This window comes from Platalea leucorodia (genome assembly GCF_965183815.1).
Source record: "Platalea leucorodia genome assembly, chromosome: Z".
NCBI lineage: Eukaryota > Metazoa > Chordata > Aves > Pelecaniformes > Threskiornithidae > Platalea > Platalea leucorodia.
This window is the reverse complement of record NC_138858.1, coordinates 11,996,366-12,021,846: the sequence shown is the minus strand read 5'-3', so window position 1 is coordinate 12,021,846 and position 25,481 is coordinate 11,996,366. Positions and strand designations below refer to the sequence as shown.

Genomic DNA, 25,481 nt, shown 5'->3' with positions numbered 1-25,481 from the left:
TATCGCTGCTCCTCGGCAGCTCTTTACGTGCTTTCTCAACGGTCCTCCATCTCCTGGCATCATGGAGGGGAAGCGCAGTGACTCAGCCCAGCTCTAAAACCCATGCAGTGGCGGTGGGAAGCAGGTGAACATTGCCTCAGAAATGGGAGCGGTGCTTCTGGAATGCACCCCGGTCACTAGCAGGGGTTTTGGAGGAAGCCCTGGGATCCTGGTGGCAGGGGTGCTTCTGTTAAGTACCAGAGCCTGGGGAAAAAAGGCAGCCAAAGGCAGCAGCGCTGCCACTGCTGGGAGGTTCCCTCCTGAAAGGGGAAGCCTCCTCCTGTATCTCATGAGATGTCCTCATGTGTCTCTTTCCTTCCTGTGGTTGCAAGTCTTGCAGTCAGCTACAGATGCCTGGGCTCAGAGGCAGCGAGTGGGGCTGAGATTTCAGTCCTGCCTGGGGACGTCACGGTAGCATGGCCCTGCAGTTGGTGGCTCTGAGCTTTCTCCTGGTGCTTGTATCTCTGCTGGCAGCAGAGGTCCAGAAAGAACCTGATCCCACGGTCCAAGGAGTGCCCCGGGAAACAGGTAAGATGCGGTTCCTCCTCTGCCCTGGGGAGATTGTGCTGCGGTCGGTCGGGGATGGGTCATGCCCTGCAGCGAGCCGGGTTGCCAGTGGCTCCCCGGCGGCTGCAGGCATGAATCAGGCGTGAATGAACGCATGCACCGTGAATCAGGGGAAGGGTCTTCAGGGAGCAGGGCTGCCCCTTTCTGGACGTGTCCTGTGCCCAGGCGTGCCCGAGGGACGCTGTGCCTGCTGAGAGCAGAGCAGCCAGGAACTTGCTGCCGCTTTGGCAGCTGGATGGGCCTGGGCGTGGGGAGCGCCTGGGTGCCTGGGCGTGGGGTGGGTGGTGGCTGTGTGTCAGTGGGACAGAGCTGCTGGTTGCGGTGCTCAGCTGGGCATCTCTTGCCTTCTGCAACCAGGGTTGTTTGAGAGCAAAGCCTGCCCGTAAGTGGCTGGTTGCCCAGCACGCCTGTGCTCCTTCATGGCTGTTCAGAAGATGGTCTGAACCTTGTCAGATCCCTTCTCTGCCCCTTTGGGAGAAGCAAGTTTGCCGTTGAAGCACTCGGGGGCCTCCCAGAGCCTCTTGCAGAGGCTGGAAGAGGGAAGTGCTCCTTCCCAGGTGCCAGCGTCCCTGCCTGCAGGAATGGTTGCCACAAAGCCTCCCCTCACAGCGCTCAGCAAACTGCTGGGACAGGCGGTGCCTGCTCAGCCCAGGGGACGGTGAATGTGGTGAGGAGGGGATGTGCCCGGGAAAAGGGGCAGGGGCTGTGGTAAAGCAGGGGGCGTGAATTGCATTGCTCATCCCCATGTCCCGCTGCACGGTGGCGTGGGGAAGGAGGAGAGTGGCTGAGGGGCTGACTGAGCCACGGCAGGGACCCCAGAAGTGTAAGAGGGGCATCTGTGATCCCGGTGGGAGGGATGAGCCATGGCTGGAGGGACATGCACCCCAGCAGGGCTGGTGGACGGTGGCTGGAGGGGGTCTCGTGGTGCAGGGTTGATTGTCCTGGACAACTCCCTGCTGCGGGCTGTGGAGGAGGGAATACACAAGGATGAGGGAGGTTCACGGAGGAGTGATCCTTCACGCTTCAGGTACACAAGGAGAGCCTCCTACCAACGAGCCCTGCCTGCAGGTCACATCCTGGCAGACGGATGTGTCACCTCCATCCCCGTGTCCCTCTCCCCTCAGGGGCTGGAGGGATCGCTGGGGATTGCTGGTACCCCACCACCTACCCCTGACCCACCTCCTCATCACCTCCCACCCCAACTAACACCCACTTTCACCTCTGCCAGCAACGTGCCAAAGGCCCCAGTGGGACTCGAGACTCCGGCTGGCACCAGAGCAGGACAATTACAAGGAGAATGAAGAAGTGATGCTGAGTTGCATCAATGGTTTCAAGGTGTCCTTCACCCACGTCAAATGTGTGAGGGAAGACCAGTCCACCCCTTTTGGGACACCTGTATATAGAGAAGTCTGGCATGGAAGGGGCAGCGGAGGCGGCTGGGTCCGCATTCAGTCCTACGTGGCGTGTGTCGGTAAGGGAGGCATCAGGAGCTCTCCTGGCTGCCCCGCTCTGCCCTTGCTGAGCAGCAACGGGGGAAGGCAGGCTGTGTGTGCACAGGAGGTTTCAGTGCTGAGGAGGTTGCAGGCTCTCTGCCTGCCTGGGGAAATGGGAGGTGCTGCTGAAGGCCGTGTGGAGGCAGCCCCTGAGCCTGGCCTGTGCTTGCCTGAGGGTCCCGGCAGGAGGGGGCTGTGGGATCGGGGTGGGGGGCAGTGTCCAGAGCTGCCTGTGCCAGGCCAGGGCAGAGCGCAGGGTGTGCAGGGCTCCAGCCTGCGATCCACGGGTGGGTGGGAGGTTCCTGGTGGAGGTGGAAGCGTGGGGCCCTGCAGATGGGGGCCAGGGCCTGGGGCAGGACTGATTGCTGATACCCTACCACCCAACCCTGACCCACCTCCTCACCTCCCACCCCAACTAACACCCACTTTCACCTCTGCCAGCAACGTGCCAAAGGCCCCAGTGGGACTCGAGACTCCGGCTGGCACCAGAGCAGGACAACTACAAGAAGAACGAAGAAGTGATGCTGAGCTGCCCTGGAGGTTTCCAGCCATCCTTCACCCATGTGAAATGTTTGTCAGAAGACCAGCTCATCAGACGCTGGCATCCTGTACAGAAAGACCTATGGCTGGGAAGGGACAGCAGAGGTGCCTGGTCCCACATTCAGTCCAATGTGGTGTGCATTGGTAAGGAAGGCATCAGGAGCTCTCCTGGCTGCCCCACTCTACCACAAACTGAATGATTGCTCATACGCCACCATCTACCCCTGCCCTACCTTTTCACCTCCTACCCCAATTAACATCCACTTTTACTTGTGCTAGAAACATGCCAAAAGCCCCGGTGGGACTCAAGACTCCGGCTGGCACCAGACCACGATGATTACAAGAAGAATGAAGAAGTGATGCTAAGCTGCCCTGAAGGTTTCCAGCCATCCTTCTCCCATGTCAAATGTTTGTCAGAAGACCAGCTCATCAGACGCTGGCATCCTGTACACAAAGACCTATGGCTGGGAAGGGACAGCAGAGGTGTCTGGTACCGCATTCAGGTCAGCGTGGAGTGCATTGGTAAGGGAGGCATCAGGAGCAGGATGGTATGTTGCAGGGGTGGGATGCTGGGAATATGTCTATGTGAGAGGAAGCACAGCGAGGTCGTGGTTTTCCCTTGGTCCCAGTGCTGTGTGGTTTGATGACCGTGGAAGCAGCTCCTGCAAGGCCAGGATGAAATGTGTCCCATTGTGCTCTCCCATGGCACCAAAAGATGACTCCAACCACACAACTCAGAGGCTGTGAGGGCAGAAGGACCCCTTTGTTGCTCCCTGCGAGCTGTGATGTAGCCCAGCTGCGGACACACCGTTCTGCGCTTCCCCCTGTTCCCCCCACCATATCCTGATATTTGACCGAATGGGGGCAGTTGCCTTATGGGAGGAATTCTCCCAAAACGTCATGTCCAGCTTCTGAGCACACCGTGACCCCTAACGCCTCCTGATCCCCTCCCAGAGCTGGAGTGACCAGTTTCAGCCTCTCACTCTCCCTCCCTCCCGGCTGGGTGGGCAGCAGGGCTGTCTGAGTGCAGCACCCTTGCAGGGCTGGGAAGGGAAGGGAAGGAAGTGACCCTCTTGCAATGTTTCCTTCACAGAGGTCCTCCAGGTTGTCCCTGGGACCTTGGACATTTCCAGCACCAGCATCAAACTGAACTGGACCTGCAGGCTCCCTGACGCCTGCCAGCACATGCGGGCCACATGCCGGCTGGCAGTGCCTTCCTCCCCTCCCTGTGAGGCTGAAGAGGTGAAAGGAGAGGAGATGCTACACGGCCAGGAGGGAACATTCACCTGTCCCCCTCTGCAGCCCTTCACTGACTACAGTGTCACCATCTCCCTGCCTCCTAGCACGATCCTGTACACGTGGCTCCTCAGGACGAAGGAAACGGGTACGTGTCCTCCTACATGAAGTGTGAAGCTGCCCTTCGCCCGGCAGCTCAGCCTGATCATCCGCTCCCTGCAGTGATGGTCCTGGGATGAGGGCTGCTCGCACCCTGTGGGGCTCAGGGGAAGGGGCTGTGCAGGGCCCTGGAGCACAGCACTCTCACTCTCCCCTGGGCCCGGAGCTGCCTGCACCCTGTGCTGGGCTCAGCCCCTCCTCGTCAGCCCCAGGCGTGACCCGTCCTCCTGTGCTTCCAGTGCCGGACAAACCGGAGCAGCTGTGGTTGGATCCCAGCACAGGGTCCCTCAGGTGGAAGGCGCTGCCCTCCTGCAAAGGGGAGATCGTCGGATACCAGGTACCAGGGCACCACAGACTCCCCGCAGTCCCCCTCACCTTGCCAGGCGCCTCCCTGCCTGGAGCTCTGTGTGCGCAGGCGAGGAGAGGCGTGAGCCCCCCTGGGCCAGGCCCCACCAGCTCTCCACTGCTGGTGTTTCTGGTGGGGTCGGCTCCCCTCCTCTCCCCAGCCAGCAGCAGCAGCCCCTCTGCGCAGAGCTGCCCAGCGCAGGAGCGGAAGCTTGGAGCTGCTCCCCACCAGCTCCCTGTCCTCCCTCTAGCTGAATGTCACGGCCAGGAGAGCGCAGGATGGCAGCTTCCTTGAGTTCAAGCAGGTGTCGCTGAACCAGTCTGTCACTCAGTACACGCCACCTCATCAGGCGCCTGGAAGCACATACACGGTGACAGTGCAGGGCCTCACGGCGGCTGGTGCTGGGGCTGCGTCGCTGCTGGAATTTCAAAGCTGCGTCTCGGGTAATGGTTGTTGTGCCCTGTGTCTGGCTGAGGTGGCCTCCCTGGGAGCGACAGCGCCAAGGTCGGGGCCATTGCTGGTGCACGGTCCAGGCTGCGGCACCCACTCCTGGCTGTGCATTAGTTGCAGGGCAGCCGCTGGGTCCGTGGCCTGGGTCGGCGGTCGCGGTGGTGGTTGCGCTGTCGCTGCTGGTCCCCCTGTCTGCGGGGATCCTGTGGTTTGTGCTGTCCAGGTGAGTAGTGTGGAGACTTGGAGTCGCTGCTGTGCCTCAGGCCATGCTGTGCTGTGGGGTGGCTGGGGATGGAGAGGGGGTTCCCCCAGCTGCTGCCACCCTTCTGCAGGCGCGGAGGATGCAGCTGGCTGGTCCTACCATAGGTCAGCCGTAGGGCTGCCGGCTGGGGCTCACAAGCATGTTCCTCGGGGCTGGGGCAGGGACCGTGGGTGCTAAGAGACCCCCTCCCTTGTTGCTGCCGCTGCCGCTGCCGTCCCCTGGGGTGTTGATGGGCAATGCCTGCCAGCTCGCGAGGGCCCAGAGGGAGGGTGTGCGGAGCCCTCCATGCCTCTGCCGCTGGGTTCAGCAGGGCCCTGGGCCACGTTAGCCTCTCCCCCGACTCAGGACTGCCCTTTGCCTTCCCAGGAAAAGGAAGGCCTTGGCCAGCAAAGCCGAGGAGGATCATTACACAGGTAGGGTCCCCATCGCAGAGACGGCTGTAGGGCTCGGGCTGGAGCTGGGAGGGGAGCAGGCCTCTTGCAGGAGAGCCCGTCGGCATCCTGCGGTGGCGGCAGGCAGCCCAGCTGGCTCTGGCCGACCTACCAGAGCAGCGTGTCCCACAGCTGCTATCCCCAGCCCGGAGCCTCCTCCGCGTGCCTCTTCCAGCAGCTGCTGGCTGGGTCCCTCAGGCTGTTTCTGTCGTGTTGTCCTCCCAGAGCTCCAGCCCTATGAGAACTCGGATAAGTACTGCGTGATCAAGAAGACTCATCTGGCAGAAGAAGATGCAGGTAGGAGATGGATCACCCCGCCTCTGTTCCCACACCTGGCAGGGAGAGGGTGGAGAGTGGCAGCAGTGATGGCGTGAGCTCCTCACGCTGCCGAGGACACGCAGCAGCCTCTGCCCTGCGTGCCCTTGGTCTCCACAGGGAAAGATGGCCAGGCTGGAGAGCCGTTTGCCCCAGCCCTTGCCTGTCCTGGAGTCCCCAGGAGACAGTGAGAGCAGTGAGGGAGAGGAGAAGATGGGCTGGACGTCCGAGGCTCAGTGCTGATGGCACTTCCCACAGCCCCTTCTTGAGGCTCAGTCCTGCGCCACTGGAAGCAGGACCTCATCTAGCTTGTGGTGGGTTATGGCTCCCCCTCAAATTTGCTCCCTCATCAAGCTCCAGCTTCCTCTTTCGCATCCTTGGGAGCAGCCCAAGGCCTGGGACGACCTGCTTGTGCCAGCAAGGACGTGTCCTGGTAGTCCTCCAGTGCTGGTGCAAAGCCATCTCACCCGCGTCCTGGTGCCTGCAACTGTCCTGTGAGACCGAATGCAGCTTGCTGGGCCCCAGCTCCTTTTTCCCCGCGCCATGTCCCCAAATCCACCTAAAACCCTGGCCTCTGCTTGAGTTAGGCCCACCGGCGCTGCCCTCGCAGCTGTGCTGCTGCGTCCAACCAACCAATAAATTGTTGTGGTTTGCAGGGGCTGCCTGCCCCGCGACAGCTCCCACCTTGTCATGCTTCCTCCCTCTTTTGTGTGTGAAAGGCCTGTCCCCATGAATCTTCACGGAGGAGATTGGACTAGGCTTTTCCAGCCCCCGGCAGCCCCGGGGAAGCACACCTGAGAAGCTGCGTGCTGCCAGCACAACGCTTCGGCTTCCTACTTTCTCTCCTCTGCGTCCTACAAGTACCACGGTGTTCACTAGGCCTAGCGGGACCTCTGCGTTGGTCTGTGACCCCCTCTGTGGGTGTTGGTGCTCGGCTCCCATTTTGTGAGCTGCAGTTGTCCCTGGCCCTCTTGGGAAGTCCCCATCCTGCAGCCTTTGGGGTCTGCTCGACCTCGGCTGCTGCTGCTGCCCCGGCGCAGCCTCCAGCAGCCGCTGCCTCTCCCGCACTGTGGGATGCCGGTGCCCGGTGCAGCCTGGAGCTTGAGGGGCAGCCCGAAGGCTCTCCTGGCTGAGGAATCATAGAATCGTAGAATGTCCTGCGTTGGAAGGGACCCACAAGGATCATCAAGTCCAACTCCCGTCCCTGCACAGGACAACTCCAAAACCCCTCTCTGTTAGGAAGCAGCAGGTCGAGGAGCACACTGCTGGAAGAGAGGGCAATCAACCAGTCTCTTGCCAGGCTTTTTTTTCAGTCTGGGATGACGTGCACGTGCCAGCAAAGACACGTCTTGACAGTCCTTCATATGAGCTGTGTGAGCATCATCGTGGTACCTGCCAGTGGCCCCTGGCACCCTGGGTGGGGTGTGTGTTGCGAACCAGTGAGCGGTGGTGCTCCCCACAACACATCCCGGGCAGGAGTGTGTCCTGGGCGTGTGCCGCGGGCAAAGCTGAGGGCCTTTGCACGGTCTTTGCTCCTCCGCGGTCCCTGTGGGTGATCCCGCAGCCCTCTGGGATCTGAGCCATCCCAGGCGGGCCCACGGGGGGTTCTGGAGGAAGAAGAAAGCAGGAGCTGCTGAGGAGCAAGGCGGGTGGTTTCGTAGCTCGGAGGGTTTCCTCAGGCACTCAGCTGGCACTGGAGGACAGGGTGGTCTGTGCCCTTGGGGACAGAGGAGAGTGCTGCCAGGCTGAGGGGGAGGAGGAGGAGGCAGGTGGGGATGGAGGAGCAGGGAAGGAGGAGAGAGGGTGTGGGCTGAGTGTGTCTTTCAGAAGGGCCAAGGACTCTTTCAGGCCTTGAGCTACTCCTTTGCTTGAGGAGCTTCACACCCCCATTCCTATCGCTGCTCCTCGGCAGCTCTTTACGTGCTTTCTCAACGGTCCTCCATCTCCTGGCATCATGGAGGGGAAGCGCAGTGACTCAGCCCAGCTCTAAAACCCATGCAGTGGCGGTGGGAAGCAGGTGAACATTGCCTCAGAAATGGGAGCGGTGCTTCTGGAATGCACCCCGGTCACTAGCAGGGGTTTTGGAGGAAGCCCTGGGATCCTGGTGGCAGGGGTGCTTCTGTTAAGTACCAGAGCCTGGGGAAAAAAGGCAGCCAAAGGCAGCAGCGCTGCCACTGCTGGGAGGTTCCCTCCTGAAAGGGGAAGCCTCCTCCTGTATCTCATGAGATTTCTTCATGTGTCTCTTTCCTTCCTGTGGTTGCAAGTCTTGCAGTCAGCTACAGATGCCTGGGCTCAGAGGCAGCGAGTGGGGCTGAGATTTCAGTCCTGCCTGGGGACGTCACGGTAGCATGGCCCTGCAGTTGGTGGCTCTGAGCTTTCTCCTGGTGCTTGTATCTCTGCTGGCAGCAGAGGTCCAGAAAGAACCTGATCCCACGGTCCAAGGAGTGCCCCGGGAAACAGGTAAGATGCGGTTCCTCCTCTGCCCTGGGGAGATTGTGCTGCGGTCGGTCGGGGATGGGTCATGCCCTGCAGCGAGCCGGGTTGCCAGTGGCTCCCCGGCGGCTGCAGGCATGAATCAGGCGTGAATGAACGCATGCACCGTGAATCAGGGGAAGGGTCTTCAGGGAGCAGGGCTGCCCCTTTCTGGACGTGTCCTGTGCCCAGGCGTGCCCGAGGGACGCTGTGCCTGCTGAGAGCAGAGCAGCCAGGAACTTGCTGCCGCTTTGGCAGCTGGATGGGCCTGGGCGTGGGGAGCGCCTGGGTGCCTGGGCGTGGGGTGGGTGGTGGCTGTGTGTCAGTGGGACAGAGCTGCTGGTTGCGGTGCTCAGCTGGGCATCTCTTGCCTTCTGCAACCAGGGTTGTTTGAGAGCAAAGCCTGCCCGTAAGTGGCTGGTTGCCCAGCACGCCTGTGCTCCTTCATGGCTGTTCAGAAGATGGTCTGAACCTTGTCAGATCCCTTCTCTGCCCCTTTGGGAGAAGCAAGTTTGCCGTTGAAGCACTCGGGGGCCTCCCAGAGCCTCTTGCAGAGGCTGGAAGAGGGAAGTGCTCCTTCCCAGGTGCCAGCGTCCCTGCCTGCAGGAATGGTTGCCACAAAGCCTCCCCTCACAGCGCTCAGCAAACTGCTGGGACAGGCGGTGCCTGCTCAGCCCAGGGGACGGTGAATGTGGTGAGGAGGGGATGTGCCCGGGAAAAGGGGCAGGGGCTGTGGTAAAGCAGGGGGCGTGAATTGCATTGCTCATCCCCATGTCCCGCTGCACGGTGGCGTGGGGAAGGAGGAGAGTGGCTGAGGGGCTGACTGAGCCACGGCAGGGACCCCAGAAGTGTAAGAGGGGCATCTGTGATCCCGGTGGGAGGGATGAGCCATGGCTGGAGGGACATGCACCCCAGCAGGGCTGGTGGACGGTGGCTGGAGGGGGTCTCGTGGTGCAGGGTTGATTGTCCTGGACAACTCCCTGCTGCGGGCTGTGGAGGAGGGAATACACAAGGATGGGGGAGGTTCACGGAGGAGTGATCCTTCACGCTTCAGGTACACAAGGAGAGCCTCCTACCAACGAGCCCTGCCTGCAGGTCACATCCTGGCAGACGGATGTGTCACCTCCATCCCCGTGTCCCTCTCCCCTCAGGGGCTGGAGGGATCGCTGGGGATTGCTGGTACCCCACCACCTACCCCTGACCCACCTCCTCATCACCTCCCACCCCAACTAACACCCACTTTCACCTCTGCCAGCAACGTGCCAAAGGCCCCAGTGGGACTCAAGACTCCGGCTGGCACCAGACCGGGACAATTACAAGGAGAACGAAGAAGTGATGCTGAGCTGTCCTGAGGGTTTTCAGCCATCCTTCACCCACGTCAAATGTGTGAGAGAAGTCCAGTCCATCAGTTATGGGAAACCTGTATACAGAGAAGTCTGGCGTGGAAGGGACAGCAGAGGTGGCTGGGTCCGCATTCGGTCCAACGTGGTGTGCATCGGTAAGGGAGGCATCAGGAGCTCTCCTGGCTGCCCCGCTCTGCCCTTGCTGAGCAGCAACGGGGGAAGGCAGGCTGTGTGTGCACAGGAGGTTTCAGTGCTGAGGAGGTTTCAGGCTCTCTGCCTGCCTGGGGAAATGGGAGGTGCTGCTGAAGGCCGTGTGGAGGCAGCCCCTGAGTCCAGCCTGCAGTTCTCCAGTGGGTGGCAGATTCTTGCTGAAGGTGTGGGTGACAAGGGTGTCCCTGAGGGCTTCTGGCAGCAGCTTGTGCACAAAGGAGAGAAGCGTGGGAGAGCTTTGTGTGGTGGTTTGTGGTCTGCGTGGCATCCCAGTCGGGGCAGGGGGATCAGAGGGCTCTGCTGCCTGTGTCCTCTCAGACTGTGCAGCTGTGAGTATCACAGCTTGCTTCCTGTAGGCTGGTCCCCTGCAGGCTCTGTGTCATGGTGGGCACAGGCTTGGCACCATCTCCTCAGCGCTTGGGACACTGAGGCCCACCAGCTCTACCAGACCTGGAGTGACCAGTTTCAGCCTCTCACTCTCCCTCCCGGCTGGGTGGGCAGCAGGGCTGTCTGAGTGCAGCACCCTTGCAGGGCTGGGAAGGGAAGGGAAGGAAGTGACCCTCTTGCAATGTTTCCTTCACAGAGGTCCTCCAGGTTGTCCCCGGGACCTTGGACATTTCCAGCACCAGCATCAAACTGAACTGGACCTGCAGGCTCCCTGACGCCTGCCAGCACATGCGGGCCACATGCCGGCTGGCAGTGCCTTCCTCCCCTCCCTGTGAGGCTGAAGAGGTGAAAGGAGAGGAGATGCTACACGGCCAGGAGGGAACATTCACCTGTCCCCCTCTGCAGCCCTTCACTGACTACAGTGTCACCATCTCACTGCCTCCCAGCACGATCCTTTTCTCATGGTTGGTTAGGACTGAGGAAACAGGTATGTGCGCACCAGTATAGGTGTGAAGGGACAGTCCTGGGTTGTGTCACAGGTAGGACAGGTGCATAACTGTGCCTTTCGCGCAGCAGCTCAGCCTGCAGTGATGGTTCTGGGATCGGGGCTGTTTGGAGCCTGTGGGGCTCAGGGGAAGGGGCTGTGCAGGACCCTGGAGCACAGCACATCCCCTCCTCACTCTCCCCTTCCTCACCATACTGTTGCTGCTCCTGCTGCTGCTGCTGTGACACATGCAGCCTTTGTCAGGGACAAACCCTTTGTGGCCAGTCCCTTTGAGCCTGTGCCCTGGGCCCAGAGCTGCCTGCACCTTGTGCTGGGCTCAGCCCCTCCTCGTCAGCCCCAGGCGTGACCCGTCCTCCTGTGCTTCCAGTGCCGGACAAACCGGAGCAGCTGTGGTTGGATCCCAGCACAGGGTCCCTCAGGTGGAAGGCGCTGCCCTCCTGCAAAGGGGAGATCGTCGGATACCAGGTACCAGGGCACCACAGACTCCCCGCAGTCCCCCTCACCTTGCCAGGCGCCTCCCTGCCTGGAGCTCTGTGTGCGCAGGCGAGGAGAGTGGGGAAGGGAAACCCGTGATGACCAGCAGTTCGCAGTCAGTCCAGGTGAATATCTGGCTGTGATGAGCATGAGCAGTTTCTGTCTCACCCTCAACATTCCTCGTACTGTGGTGCTGCCCAGAGAGGTGGTGGGTGCTCCCTCCCCGCTGGGCTTCCGCCCTAGGTCTGCTCAGCCTGGGGTTTGGCAGAGTTTGCGGCTTGGTGTGCAGCATTTGGTGACGTGCCTGCTGGGGTGGCCTCCCACGGTTTCCTGTGCCTCTTGCATGTTTGTTTCTTGTTCCTGCCACAGGGAAGCCTGTGGTTTGAAAAACCCTCTTCTTCTGCGACAGTTGCACTGTTCCTTTGAGTTTTCCTCAGTGCATGGCTAGAAACACCTGCTCTGTCTGTGGGTTTGGGGGTCTTCCCACAATGCAGCCCTGCTTTCTAGCACTGAGTGGGAGTGAGACCCTTACCAGTGTGTCCTATGCCTTCTTTGAGGACAGACCTCTCTGTGGGGTGACAGGGACCCAGTCATGCTGGTTCTTCGTGCCCCTCTTAGCTCTTTCCTGCAGAAACCATCCCTGACGGCATTCCTTGTTGGCCTGTTCCAGCTGGTTCCCTGCTCCCAGATAGCTCTGCTTGTGAAAAGAACACTTTTTTCTGGTTTCAGTTCGGTCCTTTTTTGCATATTCCTACAATGCTATTTCCTTAAAGACTCTGACAGCAGTAAGGATGACCCAGGATCTCAGGAAAAATTCAGACGATGCTTTGGCAAAAGGGGAGCCTGTACCTCTATCCCTTGTGGTAACTCTCTTTTCCACTTTTCATGTAGTCAAAGCCTTCAGAGTCCAACCTTGCAGAGGAGAAAAGAGAAGTTCAGGGCTCCTCTTGTGGGGGATGTCACCACAGTGCCTGCGGTATTGCAATACCATACCGGTGACCTGGCCTCGGCCTCATTATACGTATATACACCTCTTCAAAGGAACCGCCTCCATCCTGCCCTCAGCTCTTCACAGAGGCTTGGTCCTTTGCTCACCGAGGCAGCCGCTCTGACATCTTGAGCGTTGGCTCCAAATTCCTCCTCTCCTTCTCTTGTCTGCTTTGAGGTCCATGCATGCGGCCAAGGCTCCTGCTGGTTCCTCTCTGGGAGCCTTCCAGAACTGCGGCAGTCACAGGGCAGGGGAGGCTTGCAGGGGTGCTTTGCTCTCTCTCGGTGTGCGGTGGGCAGGTTCCCAGAGGGCAGGTGGGAGCTGCTGCCCTCCAGCTCTGTCTCTTGTCCCCAGCTGAACATCACGACAAGGAGCACGCAGGACGGCGGCTTCCTGGAGATAGAGCGGCTGCGGCTGAGCAGCTCCGTCACTGAGCACCCACTGCCCAAGTACAGCCCTGGCAGCAGCTACGTGGTGACGATGCAGGGACTCACAGCCGCTGGAGCCGGGGCTGCGTCACTGTGGGAGTTTCAGACCAACAGCTCACGTAAGGCTTGTCGTGCCCCAGTCCCTCCAGGGTGGCCGCAGCGTGCGCCCCGGCTGAGGCAGCTCTGTCCCCAGCCCTGTGGCCTCCTGGCCGGCGTGGAGGAGCCTGGGCACAGAGGAGCTGTGCTCCGCGGCCTGCACTGCCCGGGGCTGCCTCTGCTCCCTGCACAGCCCCTGCCATGCTGCCTGCTGGTGCTCATCCCCCGGGTCTTCCCCTCCAGACACCCCACACCCTCTCGGCAGCAGCTGCCGCGGTGCCCGTGACGTCTCTCCATCCCAAGGGACAGCCGTGCTTCACCTCCACCCCATCGCCCGTCCTCACGAGGCGGTGAGGTGAGTGCAGCCCCCAGCAGCTCTGCTCTCCGCAGCCCCGAGATGGGTTTCCCTACTGGCAGCACTTGCTCGCAGCGGCCTCCGTCCCTCTGTCCCGCGGCCCTCTCACCGCCCTGCCTTGCAGGGAGCACCAGCTCATCGTGGCCGCAACGCACAACGGCACGGGGGTGGAAGGCACCTGCTTGGGGCAACCACAGCCCTTCAACGCCAGCCAGCAGCGCGGCGCCTACGTGGCCGCTGCGTTCAACCTCACCGCCCCCACGGACTTTGTGCTGGGCGACGGGACCCGCGGGCAGGGTTACCACAACGTTGCCCTCCAGCTGGGCTCGAACTACACGGCCCTTCTCCGCCTCATCCGCCGCTCGCAGCAGGTACCCGTCGCGGGGGGCTCCTGCTCCCCCGGGACGCTGCCAGCCAGGGCCGGGCCCCTCAGCAGGATCTGGGCCGGCCACCGACGGTGAGCGGCAGTGCTGCAGAGGCTCCGCTCCCGGCCCCTGTGCTGAGAGCCCAGGCACCTTGGCAGGACAGTGTCCCCGGGGTCCTTGGCCACAGCTGGGCCCTTTGCTGGCTGTGGGTGGGAGGCCTTTGCCCCCAGGGTGGGCAGTGGGGCAGGAGTGGCCTGAGCTCTCCCTCCCGTCTCCTCCAACAGGCAGAGAAGTTCACCTGCGTGTGCTACAGCTTCTCTGTTGGTAAGTGGGCTCCTCGCTCCCTGTGCCCAACCCTCTCTCCCACATCTTCCCTTTTCCCAGTCTGGCCGCGTCCTGTAGAGAGGAGCTGGCCGAGCGCAGGAGCAGTGGGGTCTCACGGTGGGCAGAGGAAACCTTTCATTTCCCAGACATGGGGTGATCCTCCATCACAGAAGAAACCTAAGCCAAGACACACACCTACACCTTTGCACACACCCTTTGCTCTCGTTGGGGCCATTGCCAGCATGTGGCCCAGGTTGTGGCACCCACTCCTGGCTGTGTGTTAGTTGCAGGGCAGCCTCCGGGCTCGTGGCGTGGGACTGTGATTGGGGTGGTTGTGCTCTTGGCGATCCTCCTCCTGTCTGCAGGGATCCTGTGGCTGGTGCTTTCCAGGTGAGTAGGAAGGGGACAGGTTCAGCAGGGCCATGGATAACGCTAGTCTTTTATTCATGACTCGCTTTTGCCTTTCCAGGAAAAGGAAGTCTTTGCCCAGCAAAGCTAAGGAGGATAATTAAAAAGGTAGGAAAATGCCATTTTCTGGACCATCATCACAAAAAGGGCTGTAGGTCTGGTTGGCAGCTGGAAGGAGAACAGAGATCTCCCAGAAGAGCCTGGCCCTCAGGAGAAACATCTTCTCATCCCCTTCCCTGACACGCCTCCCCATTTGGGCCAGCCCCTGTGGTGATGGTCAGGATGGCTCTGCCTGCTAAGCCTCATGTGGCAGCAAAGCGTGGCTCCAGGCATTGCTCCCAGCCTGGAGCAGGGGCAGGGGCGAGCAAAGATGGGCATCCCAAAGGGTGGCTCAGGCCTTTGAGGGACCCATGGCCACGTCATCCCCCCCAGGGGAGAGATCTGCTGGGAGGTGTCTCAGGAGGGTCAGGCTGAGGGACTGCTGCTCTCACCTGGGCACCAGCGGGCACCCTGGGAGACCTGTGGTTGGGCACAGCTGGGACGAAGGGGTCGGGCTGTGACAGGCACTGCCCTGTGCTCCAGCCTGTCTCAGACACTCCTGTGTGCAGGTAGCTGTGGTGGCGTGACCTCCCCATGCAGCCGAGGGCATGCAGCAGCCTCTGCCCTGGGTGTTCTTGGTCTCCACAGGTAGAGGTGGCCAGGCTGGAGATCAGTCACTCCAGCCCCTGCCCAGGACCACAGGAGACATTCAGAGCAGTGAGGGAGCAGAGAAGATGCGGAGGATGACCCCAGCTCACTGCTGATGGCTGCCGGGCCCCCTGGATCTCCTGTGACTGTGACCAGCACTGGGGGTCCCATCCAGTTCATCAGAGCAAGAGGAAAACAGGAGGCCAAGGAGGGTTGTGAGCTTTTTCTTTCCTCACCCCCTTCACCTCCCAGCTTTCGCTTACTGCTGTTTTAAGGCCTTTGAATGTGACTTGCTGTAGTTCCTTTTTTTAGTCTTTGCTTTCATTTTTGCTTTCCTGGAAGCACCAACTGTATGCCAGAGGCTGAGGGATGTTCCATGTTCCCGCCATGTCCTGGGTTCCCAACCCCTCTCCCTCCTCTGCCTGCTGATACTCAGCCAAACGCAGGGTTCTGCTGGAGCTTGGCCTGGCTGGGCTGCCTTCGTGACTCTGCCTGCTCTGTCTGGACAACGAATAAAGGCTTGTGGTTTGGAGGGTGCTGCCTGCCCCACTACAGCTCCTGCCTGGTCCCCTCATTGCCCTTATGGGGTCACATCCCCCTGCAGGGAGCTAATTGCGCCTTCCTTGTTGAGGGGAGGTCATGAGCAGGGCTGCTGTGACCCCGTGTCCCCACGTGGTGCCTGGCAGCCTTTCCGACCTCCAGGGCTGTGCTGGGCAGCTCTCACGTGAGTTTGGATGGGGTGCGTGGTGGGAATCAGTGAAGGGTGATGTCCCCCAACGCACATCTTGGGCAGGAGTGTTCTGTGCCCATGCTGCCGCCAGAGCTGATGGATCTGTGTGCTCTCAGCTGCTTTGCAGCCCCTGTGCCAGGTCAAACCTGGAAGAAAAGTGAAGATCAGAGGTCACCACTACCATGGCAAGCACAGAATCTTTATTGGTAAGACACAGAACAGAACCATGGGGCCAGTCCTGGCTCTGAGGCCCCTTGCCCTTGAATAGCAAAGGCAGAACCAGCCTCCATGGTGCAGCACCTCCTGCCGGAACCACATCCAGGATATCTAAGTTGAGCCGCTACAACCTGGGATTGCCATGGTGGAGCCAGACAGGCTGGTGAGGGAGCCTCTCTGGAGCTGGCAGGGCTGTGGCACCTGGATCAACATCAAGCAGATGGAGCTCCAGGAAGGGATTGTGCAGGGTGGGAAGGACCAGGCTAGCCCCATAGGACTGTGGATTGTCCCTCCCTTGGCTTTTGTTGGCCTTGGGCTTCATGCTTCTCCCAAAGTGGGACAGATAGCCTGTGCTCCTGAGCCCTTGTGGTTGTTGATCCTCCATGGCAAAACACGGTTTGGGTGTTGATGGAGCTACCCCACTTTCCCTGGGGCTGCCTGAAGGGACAAGGGAGCCTGGACGGGACAGCTGGTTCTTCTTCATCCCTGGCACAGACAGGTCAAGTCCTAGTGCCTCTGCTCTGGTTTGCATACTTGGGCTGTGATTCCAGGTAAGTTCCTGTGCAAACTCTGGGCAAAGGGTTAGGTTCCCACTTCAAAGCCTGACCACAGTTTGGAGACAGTCCAGCCTGTGCTCTCCAGCTGCAGAGGACACTTGGGGTGGCTTTTCAGGGGAGTAAAGCAACTTGGGGCTGTGCACACCCCTCTCGTCTCCTCTGGTTTCCATTGTTACTGATGGAAGGTTGTCAAAAGAGTCAAAGGCCTGGCCAGAGATGGGCTGTGGCCATGCCTCTACTTGAAATTCCCATAGGTTTCAAATGAATTCAAGTAACTGAGGGCTAGTTCATAGCAGAGCCCATACTGCTCCTGTGGACAGAAGGATGCACATGAGAACCTGGTACACCAACACCTGCAGTGGAAGGCCAGCCTTGGTTGCCAACAGCTTCCTGAGCAAGCCAAGTGCAGGTACAGCCCACTCTCCTCCTCCCAGTTGGAGCCCACCTCCCCCCACTGAGGAATCACACGCTGAGAGCTGGGCTACCCCAAAGCTGATGCCAGCTGGTCTTGGGAGGAGAGCCAGCATCCATGGCATGAAGCATCTGCTGCTCAGTCCCATCCAGGGTGCTCATCCTATGATGGCCTCTAGCACCCAGACCAGGTGGTGAGGTGGGTGCAGGACAAGCACCTCAGCACCCACCAGTGCAGCGCACCGCTCAACAGGCCAGGTGGACCAGAAAGGGGCAACTCAGCCCACAGGATGCTTCAGTGCCCATCTGGTTCTGCAGAACCTCCCCCTGAGTGAGTGGGTATGTCCCAGCAGCAGAAAAGGTTTTCAGAGGTCTCATCTGCCCCTGCTCCCCCCCCAGGATCATCTGAGTACATAGGTGCTAGGACAGCTGCTGGGACAGTCCAGGCTATGGCTCTTGCTCCAGTGTTGCCATCCTGGCTGGGTTTGAAGCCAGCACCTACCACATCTTTAATTATCTGTCTCCGCCGCCTCTTCAGCATCCTCACAGCCTGGGATACATCCACCAGCCCCTCGCTTTGGATCTGCTCACACAGGAAACTAGCAGCACAGAAGATTCCGCTCCGACTGGCACCATCCCTGCGGAGGAGAGCAAGGGGAGGGTCACTTGCCCTGGGATCACCTAGCAGTGCTGAGCCTCAGAGGTGTCCCACCAGCCATGCAGGCTCTCAGGATGGTCATGTCCACAGATCCTGCGCACAGCCAGCCTCCACAGGGAAGCGTTCCTCCCTGAACACAGCTGAATTCATGGCCATATGTTCACCTTTCACCTGAGCTGAGGACGTTGCTGTGACCCAGGTTCAATGATGCAGCCTGGGCTAAGCAACTCTGTGCCACGGCTGCTCCTCCAAGAGACATCACTCACCAGCAGGTGACAAGGATATGTCTGTCTTGGCTTTGCCGCTGGTATGTCTCCACCTTCCCTAGCAGGCTGATGATGGTGGCAGGGTGTGGTGGAAGATGCTGCTGCATGGGCCAGTCCTTCAGCTGCCAGAACAGGACTTCCAGAGCAGACTTCTTGGGCTAGCAGGGAGGAAAGACAGTGGGTTGGGCAGAGAAGAAACCCATTGGCTTGATAGAGGGAAGGGAGAGACAGCGTGTGTCAGTCCTGGCTCAGCCATGCACACCGGATCAAGGGAGCAGCTCCACAGTGGGATGTCCCAGTCCCAGACTCTGCCCTTCTCCATTGAGTGCTCTGAGACTGGCAGACGCGCAGAGCACAAGATAAGAGCTGACCACCAAGTGCAGCTCAGACTGATGCCAGTCCCCATCCATGAACCACCACCAAGGCACACAGACTCTGTCCATGGCTGCTGTTCTCCAAGTTAGAAAGGTATACAAATGCACCTCTGCCATGTACCTCTGTCTGCAGACTCACCCTCTTGGGACTAACCTCTCTCCCAAGGTGAAAGGACCTGCTCTGGCTAGTGCCCTTCCAGGACCCCATCAGATCCCGCTGACTGTTGTGGCCTCTGCCACCCCTAGCTGTGACTTTGACTGCAAATCAAAGCCTGCTGATGCTGAAGCCCAGCTGGTCCTCCCAGGTCTTGCAAAAGCTGTTCTCAAAGGTCTTCGCCATCTCTGTGCAAAAAGCCCACCTGCTGCCTGTTGGTGAGTGAAAGTTTCCAGGTTGTGAAGCCAACTCCGGGCTCCTCTGAGATCAGGCAGACATGGAAACGGCCGTAGACAGCTTCGCCCTGGGTGGGCCAGAACTGCACATATGTCTGGGGGGGAGACACGTGCGTGATTACACACAGCCCTGACGTGCAAGTGTGGCAGAGCTCAGCACCTTGCATGGGTGTGCTCATGCCAACCCCTCGCCCATAAGCCACAGTGTCCACGTAGGTGCTCTGCCTGCCATTTGCTGAGAACCAACCCGCAGTGCTACAGCCAGGAAAATAACACTCCAGCAGAGAGGACACCTGGGCAGGGGTAAGCAAAACCCAAGGGATGCTCCCTTGCTGTGAGACTGGGGACACCCCACCGCTGCAGTGCCATGGTGCTGGGACTGTCCTTATGGTTCTCCAGGTGGAGTCCACAAGCTTGCAGTGGGCGCCTGCAGCAAGCAGGCTCTCATGAGAAGAGCTGTGTGAGGGCAAAGGCAGAAAGCATGCTGCTGGGCCTCAGAGGGAGCCAGGAGAGGGGAGGAAGGCTGTGCATGGGCTGCTGACCTTGTCCAGCTCCTGGATCTGGTTCAGCACAACCACTGATGTGCAGGTGTAATCCCAGACCAGAGACCAGAAATCCACCAGCGTGGTGGGGAAAGGCAGCTGGGTGATGATGAGTTTGTCCTCCTTCGTGTATGTCTGCAAAACAAAGAGACCGGGGTGTTGGGGGAAGAGGTCACGCAATCCGCCTCCCGAGAGCCCCTCCGACAGCGGGAACAGCTCTCTGCCTCCCTCCAGCCAGGGCTCTGGAGGCCCAGGAGATGCAGAGCACTCCAGCCCTGCTCAGAGCAGGCTTGCCACCCCGCTGGCTCCCAGCAGGCAAACGCCAGCAGCTGTGCGGCAGCCTGCTGAGCTGTCTGTGCAGAAAGGGCTTAGGCTGATCACGGGGGCCATCTCCTGGCAGCAGGTCCCCAGCCGCTGGGAATTAGTCACTGTGAAGAAGCCCCAGGGCCGGGACACTTCAAACCAGGGTGGCATGGTCTACCCCTGCCCCGAGCAGTGGTGCCTGGGGGGGGTGTCTGCTGCTCCCGCTGCGGCTGGAGCCTTACGTTTACAAACACAGCGTTGATGTAACCTGGTGAGCCGTCTGCGTTCAGCGAGGACATCAGGATGGGCCGGTAGGAATCCGCTGCAGAAGCAAGGACAAGAGAGAGAAATGATGAGCCATCCTCTCCCTGCACAGAGGCATGGGACTTTCCCTGCAAGCAGTGGGGTCAGCGCGGCTCCCTGCGGCATGGCCTGGAGAGGCTTGGATGAACAGGCACCACTAGCCCCGTGGCCATGACAGCTCAGGGCTGCCTGACACGGGATGTCCAAAACGCCATGTGCAGAGGCATAGAGGCACAGCAGGTCCACCCTCCTTATTTCTCCCTGATGCCTCATCTGGGTTCCTCCTCTGGGACAGATTAGACCCAGGGACACGTCTATCCCAGGTGTACCCCATGAATGTATGCCTCCAGCAAGACCAGAAGGAAGCAGGGACGGGGTCTTGCTCCCATAGAGGGACCAACTTAATCTATTTATTACCAACCAGAAAATGATGATTGGACCTTGGGCAGAACCTGCCAGTGGCATGGTGCTGGGGAGGGAAGCAGCAGGGCAGCATCATCCCCTCATGCTGCTCCCAGGTGCTGGGTCACAGAGCAAGGGGCTACCCAGCCCTACCTGGTAACATCCCTGGGCTGCGGTTCTTGGGCTGGTTGCTGGGTTTCTCTGCTTCTCTGTGTGGCAAGAGCTGGAACAACTCAGAAAACTTCTGCAGGGCCTGTAGGGATGATTCAGCCAAGCAAGTCCTGCCTGTCAGCTCCTCCCCTTCTTCAGCCACCCCAGAGAAATGCTCCCCTGTCTCCAGCCCACAGCTAGGGAGGGGAGCAGTAGCAGGGAGGCACCACAGACCAGCCCCCGAAGCACCAGACCCAGTGCACCAGATCCTGGTGGTACCTTGAACTCCTTCTCCAGGACATTGTTGTGCCTTGAGGTCTCAGCTTCTCGAAGGCAGCGGACATGGCTGGCGATGCTCTCCACTGGGACCCCGGTGCTACCGCAGAGCAAGCCTTCGAGCAGCACCTCGTACAGAAAGGTGTACTGCTCCTACATGAGGACACGGGTCAGCTGCATAGTCTGGAGCAGCTCCATGAGGAGCCCTGGGACTCCACCAGCACACTGGCATTGACCTGAGCCAGGAATGAGCCAGGTCCACCCTTCACCTTCCTGCTGTGGGGCCCTGAGGCCAGACACCTCTCAGTGCAGGCACCCCTGCCCTGAGAAACAGCCAGGAACCGCAAAAACACATACAAGACCATCTTCCTGCAGATTAATGCTCCCTCTCAGACCACACTCCTGCTCTGGGGAAGGAAACCCAGAAAACCAGTGAACTAGTTAGTCCTACAAGCAGCTGGATGGTCCTGCCCAACCTATTTCCTCCAAAGGGTCCCAAGCACTGAGCAGACTATGGGGACGTAGTCCCTCGGCCAGGACATTGCTGCCCAGAAGATGCCATAGGGGCAGACATCCTGAAAGCCTGAAGGACATGTGAATTCACGTTCATGCTCCTTGCCTACAAGACAGCCCTTTTATACCAGGATGACTGGTGCAAATGAATGCTGCTGGCACCTCAGAGGGTCTCAGGGGAACATGGATCCTGACTAGGTTTGGACACAGCACTGAAAACAAGATCCTGCAGTCTCCATCACCTGGCAGCTCCAGTCCCCGTGGCTAGATCACGAATGGCATGGTGAGTGTGGCTTTGCATGCCACGTCCCTGGGAAGGGCGGGAAGCAGATCTGCAGCCTGACGGTGTGCAGGGAGCAGGTAACACTCCTCACCTGGGTCTGCACCATGCTGACCCGCTGCTCCCGCAGCCTCTGCACGCAGTGAAACACATCCACCTTCCCCTCGGCCTTCCCCATCTTCAGGAGGAAGTCCAGGGCGATGAAGGTACCTGTCCGCCCGATCCCTGCACTGAGAACACATAAAATTGGGGGTCAGTGCTGCCCCAGCCAGCCTAGCCCCAGCACCCAAGCATTTCCAGCCCCAGTACCTGCAGTGCACCAGCACAGGTCCAGCAGGAGCTTCCAACGCCCTCTTGTTCACCACCTCCACTAAGCACAGGAGCTGGGTAGGGTTTCTGGGGACCCCATGGTCTGGCCACAGCAGGTAGTGAAACTGCTCCACCACTCTTGGGAGAGCACAGCCTGCCTGCAAAGAGGGAGACACAGCTGGGAGCTGGGGGCAGGAACCAACCTGGAAACTTGTGTGAAGTAATTGCGTGCCAAGAAGTAGGGAGTAGGGGAAAAAAACACTTCAAGGGGGCACCAGCACACCGTGTTTCCCCCAGCACCCCCACCACAATGGCTGCTCCACTATAGCTCATCAGACAGCAAAGGGCAAATTCACCCAGCACACAGCTACACAATTCACTTTGTTCTCTGCTTCCCCATGCTGCAAACACTGAACTCAGAGCAGTAAATGCAGCTTGTGCCCCAGGAAAAAAAAAAAGAAATCACAGTGTAGAGTGTTTCCATAGCCGTTGAAAAGCTCTGGCTTTCCCAAATAAGGTATTTCCTAAGGCTGGTACTGTGCTGAAGTGAATGTAGTCACTTTTGTTACCAGCCCATCATGTATTTTTCCCTAAACATCACATTCACTTGGCCTGAACTAATGAACTGCTATGTCCCATCATCACGTGCTCTTGCAGCTTTACCTTTCAGCTAGACTTTGCTCTGGGCAAGACAAGAAAAGACAAGAATATGCATAACTGCAATTTCTTTATATTGTACCTGTTTTCCCCTCCTTGCAGCTCCTTCAGGTTCTGCTTATTATCTGAGGTATAACTTCAGCAGAAGTACTTGTCTTGAGAAATGGCGTTATGTAAGTTATCTTAAACCATAAACTATCTCTTCAGGTTTAGGAGCTGTAAGTGACCATGGACTTTCAATGTGGACCCTCTGCAGATTGGCCCAGGTGACAGGCAGGCACCTGTCCCATCATCCTGGATGTACAGAGATGCCATTTTATACCCTTTGTAATCACCTCATCCAGCCCCTCAAGGATGCACGATCTGCCAACATGCATGATCAGTCCAGACTCAGCTGGGGTGACCACTAGAGCTGACCAATTGCCTTTGCCTGGCATAGAAACCTGGGGCCGATGCCCTGGCATGGCATCCAGTGACAGCAATGCTGACCTGTCAGCACTGGAGAACAGGCAGGGCTCCCCACAGAGTCTCTTGGCTGACAGCTCCCACCAGCTGCTGAAACCCAAAAGCATCCTGTATCCCCATCTCAGCTACATGCCAGGCTTACCTTCTGCAGGCAGAAGATGCGTGTGACAAGGCCCGTGGTGGTCCTGGTGTTGTTGAGTGTCACTGTGAAGTCCCCGTAGACCTGCTCCTGCTCTGGCCAGTACTGCTCACACTTGGTCTGTCAACAGCAGCGAGACCACTAAGCATGAGCATACTCATGAGGGGAGCGTTGCAAGCCAGCAGTGGTGTGGAGCTGCTCTCTGTGCTCATTGACAGCTGCACTGGGAGCAAAGCAAAGCAAAGCAAGCAAGGAAGCCTGGTCTCTGTGGAGGCCCAAGCTGAGCACAGGCTGAGATGGTTTCTCTACCTTGTTCTGCTCTACTAAGCCCGTCAGCATCACAATGACCGAGGTCTTCTCCTGCCAGACCATCTGCCAGAAATCCACCACCGTCCCAGGCAAGGGGCCTTGGGGAGGAAGAGGAGATCCCTGTGCCAGTGTCCAAGCCATGGGGGTGTAGCTGCTCCTGGGCATGGCTCAGACATTCCCAGGCTACGAGCAGCACTGGGCTTAACCTCTGCCCGGGGACTAACACTGCACATCACCCGTGGCTTCAGCACCCATGTTAGAAATTGGTACAAGGAAATGGGAGGGCAGGTGAGCCCAGGGTACATCAGGGATTCACTGCTGCTTCAGGGGCTTCCCCATCTCAAGATGGCCATGAGCTGCTCCCACATTTAGGGTGCTATTTGCTGAAGAGCATTTCTGCAGCTTTGCAAGGAGCCTGAGACCTCCTCACCACATGCTGCACAAAGGACTCACCCATCTCGGCTTTGCACCATCGGAAGGAGCCTGCCTCCAAGTGCACTGAGTGCACACATGTCAGACATTTGCAGGTGTGCCCCTGTCATGCCAGCCACCAAAGGGAACAAACCAGGCTTGTGGGTGGAAGGACCATGTCCTCAGCCTGGGCCGTGCAAGGACCACCTCCAGCTGGCCACTGCCAAACTGCCACTAGGTCTTCCATGCTCTGCAGCAGCTGTAACCACTGTCCAAGACAGAGGCCCAGGAGATACAGGGCCTTGGACTGAGCCATTAACAGCTCCTAGGCTGCTGTCCCAGTTCCCCACTCCCCGAAGTGCTCAGAGCAGGGACTGGCATCTCCTGAGCATGAAGGCTGGGAGCACCCACCTTGAGCTGCAATGAAGAAGCGTGGACTCCGGTAGCTCTGTGGGGGAAAGGTTCAAACAGTGCTGATCACATGGGTTAATCGTTTAACAGGGAATGAAATAAAGAACCCACCTCCCCAGGCATCAGAGCCCAAAGCCCTCAGGAGAGTGTGTCCCACAGCAACACTCCTGGCCAGCACGGAAAGTGGGTACCCAGGGGCTGCATCTCAGCTCCTGTCCCCTCACACAGGTCCCTTTTTGTTAGGGATGAGAACTGCACACAAACCCAGAGTACAGTGGGCAGCTCAGAGAGGACGCAAGGAATGCAACATTCCAAGATCTGCCAGCACCTGAGGGCAACAAGTGCCAGACCTTGGGACCACCCATGTGAGCAGGACCATCCTCATCCAGCGCAGCCAGGGACCTCTCCTACCCTGCCCAGGTGTCTCTACCCTGCCCAGGGCAGCAATTCCTCGCTACCTACATCCACATAGCTGGCATTGATGTAGCCATTCCCCATGTCAGAGGGCTGCAGCACCACACGGCAGTGATCGTCTGAAAGAGAAGGGAGGTGGGAGTCAGTGGACTGTCTCTTCGGGGCAGCAGCGAAGTGACTGTTTAAGGAGCGGGGTATAATTTAGGAAAGCCTGCGACTGTTCACTCCCTCCTCAGCAGCACTCCATGCCTCAGGACATGTTGAGAGGTAAAGAACAGCTAATGAGACGAAAGGTGACATGGCACAGCAGGAAAGGCAACATGGTTTTGGGGAAGACTGTTAACGCAATGGCCAAATGTCCACACCATGTGAGGCCCAGAGGAGCTTTAAGTTTTGACAGACATTGGGTCATTCCCTGTGCTTTGCCACAAATAGCCACCTCTGGATGGGACACAGCGGTGTTCAGCAATGACTAACAGCAGGAACAGGAATACAAGGGTGAATGATTAAGCTTGCAGGGAGATTTGAGGAGCAGAACAAGGATTTTCCAACTGGATATAAATCAGTGGGGCCAACATGACAATTTTGGAAAATCCCTCTGGGTTTCAGTGGCCACAGAGGATGAGACAAGGAGCTCAGCATTGCTGAATAAATGGAGGGGCACCTACAACAGCCCAGCACCCTGTACTGTCCAACCATCTCCAGGTGCCTGTGCCAACCCCTGAGAGCTCTGCTTACATGGGATGATGCTCTTGTAGCGGTTCTTGCTCTGGTTGCACGGCTCCTTCCCGGCGTCGCAGGGATGCAACAAAGTGGAGGACAGTTGCTGCAGAGGAAGAAGACAAGCCCACTCTGCATTGGCACGTGTTCTGGGGCTGGCCAAGGCCAACTGCATGGCACACCCAAGGAAGGGGTGAGCACTGCGTGGACAGTGCAGCCAGCTGGAAAAGCAAAGCTAAACCAGACCTGGTACTCTCCCAGCCGCCCAGCGCCATGCCTGTCGACTGACTCATCCTCTGTCTGCTCTGCCTCTACTTCTGCCCTCTTAAACCTCTTCAGTGCCTCCAGCAGTTCCTCCACCGGGATCTGTGTGTTCAGCTTGCACACACCTATGG

At 59.0% G+C, this 25,481-nt stretch overlaps 2 protein-coding genes across 7 annotated transcripts in view; one reads left to right on the top strand and one right to left on the bottom strand.

Annotated features, from left to right (window-relative positions):
* The first annotated feature begins 353 nt into the window (after positions 1 to 353).
* LOC309602650 (uncharacterized protein) lies at positions 354 to 16,657 on the top strand. 4 transcript variants are annotated; one of them, XR_014230689.1, is made up of 14 exons: positions 354 to 567; positions 1,835 to 2,077; positions 2,541 to 2,783; positions 2,919 to 3,161; positions 10,447 to 10,737; positions 11,123 to 11,220; positions 12,572 to 12,764; positions 12,985 to 13,096; positions 13,221 to 13,467; positions 13,746 to 13,785; positions 14,070 to 14,175; positions 14,255 to 14,301; positions 14,881 to 15,095; positions 16,638 to 16,657. XR_014230689.1 is itself a non-coding variant. In XM_082336407.1 (13 exons), the coding sequence occupies exons 1-12, from the start codon at positions 456 to 458 to the stop codon at positions 14,295 to 14,297; spliced, it is 1,971 nt and encodes a 656-aa protein (XP_082192533.1). In that variant the 5' UTR covers positions 354 to 455; the 3' UTR covers positions 14,298 to 14,301; positions 14,881 to 15,393. The 4 variants fall into 4 exon arrangements, 3 of the variants coding, with proteins under 3 accessions (XP_082192533.1, XP_082192534.1, XP_082192535.1); XM_082336407.1 differs by lacking the exon at positions 16,638 to 16,657 and having other exon boundaries at positions 14,881 to 15,393; XM_082336408.1 differs by lacking the exons at positions 2,541 to 2,783; positions 2,919 to 3,161; positions 16,638 to 16,657 and adding an exon at positions 9,566 to 9,808 and having other exon boundaries at positions 14,881 to 15,393.
* Positions 15,508 to 25,481, bottom strand: part of LOC309602649 (receptor-type tyrosine-protein phosphatase U-like) — a 25,939-nt gene continuing 15,965 nt past the window's right edge. For 2 of the 3 annotated variants that reach the window (XM_082336404.1, XM_082336406.1), the window contains 16 exons: positions 25,333 to 25,475; positions 25,105 to 25,192; positions 24,415 to 24,485; positions 23,953 to 23,989; positions 23,131 to 23,228; positions 22,825 to 22,941; positions 21,561 to 21,718; positions 21,346 to 21,481; positions 20,462 to 20,611; positions 20,186 to 20,285; positions 19,570 to 19,649; positions 19,025 to 19,159; positions 18,452 to 18,577; positions 17,719 to 17,876; positions 17,297 to 17,432; positions 15,859 to 16,693 (listed from right to left, as the gene is read on the bottom strand). In XM_082336404.1, the coding sequence (XP_082192530.1) occupies positions 16,619 to 16,693; positions 17,297 to 17,432; positions 17,719 to 17,876; positions 18,452 to 18,577; positions 19,025 to 19,159; positions 19,570 to 19,649; positions 20,186 to 20,285; positions 20,462 to 20,611; positions 21,346 to 21,481; positions 21,561 to 21,718; positions 22,825 to 22,941; positions 23,131 to 23,228; positions 23,953 to 23,989; positions 24,415 to 24,485; positions 25,105 to 25,192; positions 25,333 to 25,475 (1,808 nt within the window). In that variant the 3' untranslated portion in view covers positions 15,859 to 16,618. Of the gene's footprint in view, positions 15,757 to 15,858; positions 16,694 to 17,296; positions 17,433 to 17,718; positions 17,877 to 18,451; positions 18,578 to 19,024; positions 19,160 to 19,569; positions 19,650 to 20,185; positions 20,286 to 20,461; positions 20,612 to 21,345; positions 21,482 to 21,560; positions 21,719 to 22,824; positions 22,942 to 23,130; positions 23,229 to 23,952; positions 23,990 to 24,414; positions 24,486 to 25,104; positions 25,193 to 25,332; positions 25,476 to 25,481 lie in introns of those variants that run through there. The other variant, XM_082336405.1, reaches the window with a different exon arrangement.

Excerpts from the sequence above, each read along its gene's own strand:
- LOC309602650 (XM_082336407.1), top strand. The coding sequence starts at position 456 with ATGGCCCTGCAGTTGGTGGCTCTGAGCTTTCTCCTGGTGCTTGTATCT. Across the intron at positions 10,738-11,122 it reads GGTTAGGACTGAGGAAACAG|TGCCGGACAAACCGGAGCAG; the intron begins GTATGTGCGCAC and ends CTGTGCTTCCAG. Across the intron at positions 14,176-14,254 it reads CTGTGGCTGGTGCTTTCCAG|GAAAAGGAAGTCTTTGCCCA; the intron begins GTGAGTAGGAAG and ends TTGCCTTTCCAG.